We start from the raw sequence: 10133 nt of genomic DNA, 5'->3' as shown, positions 1-10133 counted from the left end.
GCGGAGCATGGTACCATAGGAGTGGGCGGGGGAGGAGGGGGAAGTGTGCACTCTGCACTTTCCTCATACAGCGCTGCCAACCAGCAAAAGTGGAGACGCAGAGTGCAGACAGGCACAGATTCGAGTAGGCTGAGGGTGAAGGGGGTGTAGGAGGGGAGGACATGAGGTCGTGACACTTCTCCCCCTCCCCCCCAAATAAATGTTTAGTAAAAGCTTTTATATGAGTAAGTTCACATTTTTAAATTTGCAATTTAATCCATACAGTATTACGAGAACTAAGAGTCTCGAAAATGACAAGGAGTTCAAAAAAATTACAACCTTAGTTTAACAAAGGATACTGGTCAGCCACCTTCCAGCAGGTGAGTCTACGTAGATTGGTTTTCTGCCTGCCTGCCCTTAGGAAACATTCCAGCCAGGAAGGAGCGCCCATTCTCAGCCTGACCAAATCTAATGCCAACAACAAATCTGACATGTTTTGGGAGGCAGAGGGAAGTCAATACAGAAAGACTAAGAAAAGAAACAGAGCGACTTTCCCACACTTAGGTGAAAATCTTCACTCATTCTATGCTAAAATTGACATCGTCTGCATACTTGGGTTCACCATCTTAGAGCAAATTGACATACTTATAATGGGTTGAGTATACGTCGATTTTATACCAAATAAATCATGAGATTTTCAAAGCTGTGAAATTTTGTTGCTATTGTATTTATGAACATGTCCTGTTGATAATTAATTGTCTGACATAATCCGCTTTTTGGTAGTAGTTTATTTTACTAGTCTAGTTTTGAGCGTTTCCAATAATACGTGCTATTTGTATTTTTCATTAGATGAAGACCCAACTGTACGATTCCAAGCCCTAATTAGAAAGCCCTGAATGAAACAGATTTTTTATTTGATACAAGAGAAAAAGCATACTGAACTATGATGAACCTATCTGCACCCACCCCATGATCACAGTCCAGAAACTGTCATAAAAGAAACACCTGTCAGATCAACAGTCAATTATATGAGCAGTCCAGTATACCGACTTAACAAAACACTAAATTATATTCTGACTCAAAGCTAAATGTACGAGGGTGGATTAATTAGTTAAGTAAATTTACACGAAAAAATGAAACATTTTTGTTGTGTCTTGATAGTTGGTAAGCTTCATTATTCTAAGGGTGTTATAAAGAATTTCAACAACGTACTATGTATAGTTCAGTGTTGACAGCCATCTGAGTTGGCCAGTGTTTCACTGCAATTGAAAATTGAGAAAATCGAGTTTCATGCTGTTATTAAAAACTTTGATTTGAAAGAGTGGACTGCCGCACAAATCAAACAGAACTGGATGAAGCTTCACTGAAGACCATTTACTCTTGGATTAATGAATTTAAACAAGGCTGGACAAACACTGAAGCCATCCAATTGAGGTTTCCACAAAGGAAACCACTGGCAAAATCCATGATGTGCTAATGCAAGACGGCCGTAAAAAAATTCGTGAGACTGCTGAGACAGTAGGCATCTCAACCGAGCGCGTGTGTAATACCCCACATATGAAGAAGCTGTGTGCAAGGTGGGTGCCGGAACTGGCAACAGTCGACCAAAAGCGCATCCGCCACAACAACTCAACTCAATATCTGGCTATGCTAAACGGCAATCTCCAAGACGTTTTGCGCCGATTTGTTACTGTTAATGAAACCTGGATCCATTACTACATACCAGAATCAAAACAGGAGCCAAAATAATCGAGAAAGGCTAGTAAAGCGCACGGAATAAGGCAACGACCATTTTGTCAGCTGTTAAAGTGATTGCATTACTAAGGAGTAGTCCTCATGGATTACTAGAAAAAAGGCAGAAACAGAACTGGATTCAATTACGCTTCATTGTTGGATCATGTATGGTTACGGTTAGGTGGTTTCTCATTCTATGACTGAACACAACTGTGCAAGCTTTTATGACATTGTTTAATATTGCAATCTTGTCAGGGAAATACACGCTTTTACACAGTTTACAATGTGACAATGTTAAGACAGTTGCCGAAATAATGCATTTCGTCCTCTTAAAGTGAACTAATCCTAAACACAACAGTATTAAATTTTAACTCTCAGAAAGTTAAATAATCCTAAACACAACAATATTAAATTTTAACTAGAAGTTCCTTTACAAAATTATTCTTACGATTACATTGTGATGTTGGCCAGTACTACGATAAATCATCCGATTCCGGTTCAAAGTTTGGTACTATTTTTAGGATGACAATCGAATCTACAGAGGATGGTTGGTTTTGTAACAAGTTGAGCAAAAGATTACCGAAGGTCGCTCGAGTTTATAGTGGACGCAAGCTGGTGAACCAACAAGTTTACACCTCTGCACACGGTATTTGCCTTAGCTGCAGTGAGCTGTCGTCTGCCTGGCTGCTCTCGCCCTCTGAAATTCCTAAAAAAGTAATGAAACCTTTGCTGAATTTTCCAGCAGAAACTCTCCCTATGTTTCTCGATATGCGAGAAAACATGAACTCATCCCTAGTCTCAGACTATGGCTGGAGCAGCGTGCATATTATAATGCCCTCACAGTTCCTGCAAGAAAAGTTAGCTAACTGGCTGGTTTGTTTCTCCACAGTTGGGGCTCTATGACGCTACAGCTAATTTTTAGATGGATGTCAGCCACTGTGAATGCAGTGTTCACACAAATTTCTCCTGTGCGTCGTACAGAGCGTTATGCACCCCATTCTGCACTAGACACCAGCTCAGAGAAGAGCCCCCTCAAAATTTCCGTCTTGTCTTTCTCATAGCCGAACTGTCTCCCCACCTGGGTTATTTCATTCTCCACGTCAAGGCTTTTTCGACCAATAGAAGCGTTCCTCTTATTTTGTGGAAACTCTCTCTACCAATTGCAAGGGTTCTACCATTAAACTGTGTCGAAATAACGGCACATGCTTAGGAACGCACTAGATTAATTATTGGTAGACTCTTGCTGAGGATTGTTTCAGCGCGTCCTCTCCTAAGAAACGTATTTCTATGTAGAAGGCATATTCGTAAATTTTCGCTGTGGTCGATATAAATCGGCGGCCTTAAATCTATGGGTCGAAACATTTCGAAGATCTTCTCTGTGACGCTTCCTGCGTCTTCCCTGAGAATCTTGCTCTTATTTTTTTCACACGTGTAGTTCCGTAGGAGCAAATTGAGGAGCAAATCTCCAAGGTCATGATACTTGCCAGTACATGAAATTACAGCGGAAAAGTAAGAAAAGATAAAAATGTTTATGAACCCAAAAAAAGAAAAGCCACAAGTTAATGTAAACGCAATCAACCATGTAACACAGGAATCAGCTTAATTTTTCAAGTAACTCCTCGACAGAACAGGAGTGACCCATGAGGAAACTCGCGCGTGGATTGCTGCTAAGAGGTAACTTATTGAAAATGGATGCAGCAGTACACTGCACTACTTTTATGCACAAGAGTCAAGGAGATGCGATCCAAATGAAGATTAGATTTCTGCTTAGTATTAAATGAGGGAAAGCTGCTACTTCTTGGGAATATGCTGATATTATTAACTTGAAACGACAGTAAAGAATATATATATTGAGAGGCCAATGTAAGAATACCCAGACTATGAACAGGGGTCGACAAGAGGTTCGTGAACTTACATCACTTATTGACCGAACCGCCCGTTTCTGAACCAAACATATCCTTTGGGAATGGGCGAGTTATCCCTAAATATTATACCATACGTCATAAGTGAATGAAAATAAGCAAAATAGACTACTTTTCGAGTCGAACTATCACTTATTTCAAATACCGTTGGAATAGTAAAAATAGCAGCATTAAGTCTTTGAACAAGATCCTGAATGTGGGCTTTCCACGATACTTTACTACCTATCTGAACTCCTAGAAATTTGAACTGTTCACTTTCACTAATCATACGTCCATTCTGTGAAATTAAAACATCGGGTTTTGTTGCATTATGTGTTAGAAACTGTAAAAACTGAGTATTACTGTAATTTAGCGTTAGTTTATTTTCTACAGGACATGAACTTACGTCATGAACTGCACTATTTGAAACAGAGCCGATGTTGCACACACGTCCATTACTACCAATCAGCAAACAAAAATATTTTAGAATCACTGTATTATTACAGGGCATATCACTTATATAAATAAGGAAGAGGAGTGGCCCCAGCATTGATCCCTGGGGTACCACCCACTTGACTGTGCCCCACTTCGATCCCACTTCATAGCCATTCTCAAAACTGTCGATAATGACCTTTTGCTGTCTGTTGTTAAACGAAGATGTGAACCAATTGTGAGCTACATCCCGTATTCCGTAACGGCCCAACTTCTGGAGCAATATTTTGTGATCAACACATTGTTTCAGGAATATTGTCATGCACAGTTGGTATGGAATTCTCCCGCAGTTGGTTCATGGGGTTACTGTGTTGAGAAAGGACGATTTGAACAGACAACCTCTAGGCATGCAACGCTGCCACGGAAAGCATAAGCAACACCTTTTCCATAGCGACGCATCAGGTGGTGTAAACTGCGACGCCATTAGGCAGTGAATGACTGGAAATGAATGATTTGGAGTTTGGATCACGATATACACAGTGGCAATCCGAAGGAAGGGTTTTGGGTTTGGCAACGCCTGGAGAATGCTACCAGCTACCATGTGTAGTATGGATAGTGAAATACAGACGAGATGGTGTTACGGTAGAGTGTTGTTTATCCTGGTTGGGGTCAGATACCCACATTGCGCTCAAGCAAATGCTAAATGCGGAAGGTTCAAATGGTTCAAATGGCTCTGAGCACTATGGGACTCAACTGCTGTGGTCATAAGTCCCCTAGAACTTAGAACTACTTAAACCTAACTAACCTAAGGACATCACACACATCCATGCCCGAGGCAGGATTCGAACCTGCGACCGTAGCGGTCGTGCGGTTAAAGACTGTAGCGCCTTTAACCGCTCGGCCACTTCGGCCGGCAAATGCGGAAGGATATGAGCACATTTGACAGCATTTTGTACCGTGTACAGTAGAAGAACACTGCGGCGACCATGATAGTTTGCATCATTATGACTGTGTACCGTGCGACAAAACAGCAATTGTTTGGCAATGGTTTTTGGTCAATACTTTCCTGAAATGGACTATAAATACCCATAGTTCGGACCTGAACCAAATGAAACACCTTTTGGATGAGTTATGATATGACTTCACTCTAGATCACAGCGTCCAACTTCCCTATCTTCTCTGGTTTCGGCTCATTAGGAAGAATGACCTACCATTTCTCCATAGACTTATGACACACCGCAATGAAAATGTCTCCAGTAGCGTTCGAGCGGTCATAAAAGCGAAGGTTGGCTAAATCTCATTTTAATGTCCACCAATTGGTGTCCAGATGGCATCGATAAGATAATGTATATGATCGTAAAGCTAGAAACTACCGACGAGAGTATTTAATGGAAATTGGACCAAAATTAAAGTGATGGTAGTCAGATGCGACGCCGGCCGCTGTGGCCGAGTGGTTCTAAGCGCTTCAGTCCGGAACCGCGCTGCTGCTACAGTAGCACGTTCGAATCGTGCCTCAGGCATGGATGTGTGTGATGTCCTTAGGTTAGTTAGGTTTAAGTAGTTCTAAGTTTAGGGGACTGATGACCTCAGATGTTAAGTTCCATAGTGCTTAGAGCCATTTGAACCATTCAGATGTGGCCTCCGTGGAAGTGAGATAGTTATGGCTTTTGAGAAGAGGCAGACGTCAAAGTTCGAGTTCAGCGTTTGCTTCTGTTCAACGGCCGTAGCTACCTCACTTTTAAAATTTCAGTGGACGTTTTAACTGTGGCTACCGCACGTGACTTGAGTTGGTTAGCTCGTGATCCATGTAACATGTTTTAATGTAAGCAAGGTACACTTGTGAAGATGATACTCATAGTAGTGTCGAAATATAGGTCACGTTTAAGTAAATAAACTTCTGACAACTGGTTGGCTGTTTACTTTATCAACTAAATGCACCCTCAGTAGCTGTTAACAACCACATTCAAGTTTGTGAAGCTACTTTTTCTGTTATTGTCTTGCACTCCACAGCATTCTTCGCGAAGGCACCTACAGAACGTGTTAGTGAATGGATGGTGAGGTCAGAACTTTTCTTGGCACAATAGTCGACACTCAGTGTCTCCGGTAATTTGCGGAAGAACGATTCACAGCACAGTCTCTGCCAGCACAGTGTCGTGACCTGCATGATAAAGCGCAATCCGCCGAGTTTTATGCTTACACAGGCACGTCCGTTTCACCTTCGCTTCACCTTTGCTTTTCTCGGGGCGGCAGAAGTGTACTACATGACCATAAATCTTTTTCTGGCGAATTTTTTTTTTTCGGACAGAGGTCGGAAAAGTAATCATTTTAAGTTATTGTAAGAATCGACAGCAGTGTAAGATTTTTCGCCACCCTGCTTTCTACGGGAAGTACCCTGAGGTGACAAAAGTCATGGGATACATCCAAATGTCGTGTCGGACCTCCTTTTGAACGGCATAGTGCAGCAACTCGACGTCGCATGGACTCAACAAGTCGTTGCAAGTCCACTGCTGAAATACTGAACCATGCTGCCTCTATAGGCCGTCTATAATTGCACAAGTGTTGCCCGTGAAATATTTTGTGCACGAACTGAGCTCTCGATCAAGTCAGATAAATCCATAAACGTTCGATGGGATTTGGCGATTTGGATGAACAGATCATTCGCTCGAATTGTCCAGAACGTTCTTCAGACCAATTGCGAACAATTGCGACCCGTGAAATGGCTCATTGTCATCCATAAACCCTCCATGATGCTGAGGGAATTAGATTAGGGAATGAGACACTTAAAGTAGTAGATGCGTTTTGCTATTTGGGGAGCAAAATAACTAATGATGGTCGAAGTAGAGAGGATATCATATGTAGACTGGCAATGGCAAGGAAAGTGTTTCTGAAGAAGAGAAATTTGGTAACACAGAGTATAGAATTGTCAGGAAGTCGCTTCTGAAAGTATTTGTAGGGAGTGTAGCCATGTATGGAAGTGAAACATGGACGATAAGTAGTTTGGACAAGAAGAGAATAGAAGCTTTCGAAATGTGGTGCTACAGAAGAATGCTGAAGATTAGATGGGTAGATCACATAACTAATGAGGAGGTATTGAAAAGAATTGGGGAGAAGAGAAATTAATGGCACAACTTGACTAGAAGAAGGGACCGGTTGGTAGGACATGTTCTGAGGCACCAAGGGATCACCAGTTTAGTATTGGAGGGCAGCGTGGAGGGTAAAAATCGTAGAGGGAGACCAAGACGTGAATACACTAAGCAGATTCAGAAGGATGTAGGTTGCAGTAGGTACTGGGAGATGAAGAAGCTTGCACAGGATAGAGCAGCATGGAGAGCTGCATCAAACCAGTCTCTGGAGTCAAGACCACAACAACAAAAACAAACCTTCCATCATTGTTTGGGAACATGAAGTCCATAAATGACCGCAAATGGCCTCCAGGTAGCCGAACACAACCGTTTGCAGACAATCATCGGTTCAGTTGCACCAGAGGGACCGGTCCATTCGATCTAAACACAGCCCACAGCATTATGGAGCCACCACCACCTTGCACCGGGCCTTGTTGAAAACTTGATTCCATAGCTGCGTGGGGCCTATCATTAAGTCTTAGCAACTGAAATCGGGACTCATCGGACAAGGCCAAGGTTTTGCAATAGTCTAGGGTCCAACCGATATAATCACAATCCAGGAGAGGCGCTGCAGGTGATGTTGTGCAGTTAGCAAAGACACTCGCGTCGGTCGTCTGCTGCCGCAGCCCTTTAACGCCACATTTCGCCACTGTCGTAACGGATACACTCGTCGTACGTCCCACATTGGTTTCATTGGTTTATGGCGTTATTTCACGCAGTATATCTTGGCTTTAGCACAGACAATTATGCTCAAACGCTGCTGCTCTTGGTCGTTACGTAAAAGGCCATCGACCACTACGTCATCTGTGGAGAGAGGTAATGCCTGAAATTCGTTATTCTCGGCACATTCTTGACACTGTGAATCTCGGAATACTGAATTTCCTAACGATTTCCGAAATGGATTGTCCCATACTTGAGCAGGTCCAACTACCATTCCGCGTTCAAAGTCTGTTAATTCCCGTCGTGCGGCCATAATCATGTCGGAAGCCTTTTCACAAGAATCACCTGAGTACAAATAGCAGCTCCGCGAATGCACTGCCCTTTGTGCCTTATGTACGCCATACTACCGCGATCTGTACATATGCATATCGCTATCGAATGACTGTTGCAACTTCAGTGTACAAGAAGCTAACGAATAACAAGCATTGCGAAATCCTAGAAACACCGAATCAAACAAAGCCCATTAGTAAAGTGCTTAATGGTCACCCAGTCACGGTTTCATATTGCTTATCTGACATTGCTTATCTAACAGCTTCCACGGGCTTTTTTTTTCTTTATTCTTATTTTCAAACCAGTACAAACAGGCAGGCTGTCAGCAGCACGTTACGCCGCTCTTTAGCCATAGAATAGATAAATAAACAACAGAAAGAATACACATAAGTGGCATAACGGTGGGTAATAAAACAGTAGACACATAAAGACAAACACGGAGCCGTTCACACTCGACGATAATCCACACTACAAACTATTGACACGACGCACAAACACTGAAGATGGCGATGGCACAGGTGAGCTATGGAGTGCGACGGTGAACACTGAACACTAAACACGACGGCACACACGAGACACTGATGGCGATGATCTCCGGCGTCCGAATGTCCATGTAGCGTGTGCGACTGCGGGGACCTGCCAAGAGGGGAAGAAAGGTGAGGGGGGGAGAGGGGAGAACAAAGATGCCAATGGCTGAGGAGATGGGGGAAGGAGTAGAGAGACACGTGAGGGGAAGCCCGGGGGAGGATTGGGGAGAAATGGAGGAGGGAGGAAAGAGGGAGAGAAGGGAGGGAGGGTGCGCAAAGGAGCAAACACAGGAAGAGGGAGGAAGGATCAAAGTTGGTAGGAGGGGTAGATGGAGGGGAGGAGGGCATCATTAGTGACAGGGAGCTGGCGGAAGCCACCTTGGGAGAGGGTAAGGAGGGTGGAGACATGGAGACCGGGTGGGATGTGGGAATACAGGCGCAGCAGCGGGCGGGGGTGGTTGGGGAAGACAAGCGGGTGAGGAGGATCGAGTTTTCGGGAGGTGTACAGGATCCGTATCCGTTCAAGGAAAAGGAGGAGGTGGGGGAACGGAATGAGGTCGTGCAGGATCTGCGTGGGGGAGGGGAGACAGATGCGATAGGTGAGGTGGAGAGCATGGCGTTCAAGGATCTGAAGGGGTTTGTAAAAGGTAGGGGGGGCGGAGATCCAGGCAGGATGGGCGTAACAGAGGATAGGGCAGATGAGGGATTTATAGGTGTGGAGTATGGTGGAGGGGTCCAGATCCCACATACGGCTGGAAAGGAGCTTGAGGAGATGGAGTCGGCAGCATGCCTTGGCTTGGATTGTCCGGAGGAGCAAATTCCTCATGGGGGGGGGGGGTCTAGGAGAGGCGACGGTCGAGGGTGACGCCAAGGTACTTAAGGGTGGGGGTGAGGGCGATAGGACGGCCATAGATGGTGAGATAGAAATCAAGGAGGCGGAAGGAAGGGGTGGTTTTGCCTACAATGATCACCTGGGTTTTGGAGGGATTGACCTTGAGCAACCACTGGTTGCACCAAGCGGTGAACCGGTCAAGATGGGATTGGAGAAGGTGTTGGGAACGCTGCAGGGTGGGGGCGAGGGCAAGGAAGGCGGTGTCATCGGCAAACTGGAGAAGGTGGATGGGGGGTGACGGCGGCGGCACGTCCGCCGTATACAAAAGGTACAGAAGGGGGGAGAGGACGGAGCCTTGGGGCACACCGGCGGAGGGAAAAAAGGTGTAGGAATCTGTGTTATGGATGGTGACGTAGGAAGGACGGTGGGAGAGAAAGGAGCCGATCAGACGGACGTAGTTAATGGGAAGGGCGAAGGTTTGGAGCTTGAAGAGGAGACCGGAATGCCATATGTGGTCATAAGCATATTCGAGGTCCAGGGAGAGGAAGATTGCAGAGCGATGGGAATTTAGCTGTTCAGAAAGGAGATGAGTGAGGTGGAGGAGAAGATCATCGAA

The 10133-nt window shown here is 44.6% G+C and overlaps 1 protein-coding gene across 1 annotated transcript in view; it reads right to left on the bottom strand.

Annotated features, from left to right (window-relative positions):
• Positions 1-6009: 6009 nt before the first annotated feature.
• LOC126234929 (uncharacterized) overlaps positions 6010-10133 on the bottom strand; it is a 147963-nt gene continuing 143839 nt past the window's right edge. Inside the window, exon 3 of the mRNA XM_049943669.1 lies at positions 6010-6204. Within this exon, the coding sequence (XP_049799626.1) occupies positions 6010-6204 (195 nt within the window). The remainder of the gene's footprint in view (positions 6205-10133) is intronic.

The sequence above is a fragment of the Schistocerca nitens genome, chromosome 2 (genome assembly GCF_023898315.1).
Source record: "Schistocerca nitens isolate TAMUIC-IGC-003100 chromosome 2, iqSchNite1.1, whole genome shotgun sequence".
Lineage (NCBI taxonomy): Eukaryota > Metazoa > Arthropoda > Insecta > Orthoptera > Acrididae > Schistocerca > Schistocerca nitens.
This window is presented reverse-complemented; position numbering and strand designations above follow the sequence as displayed.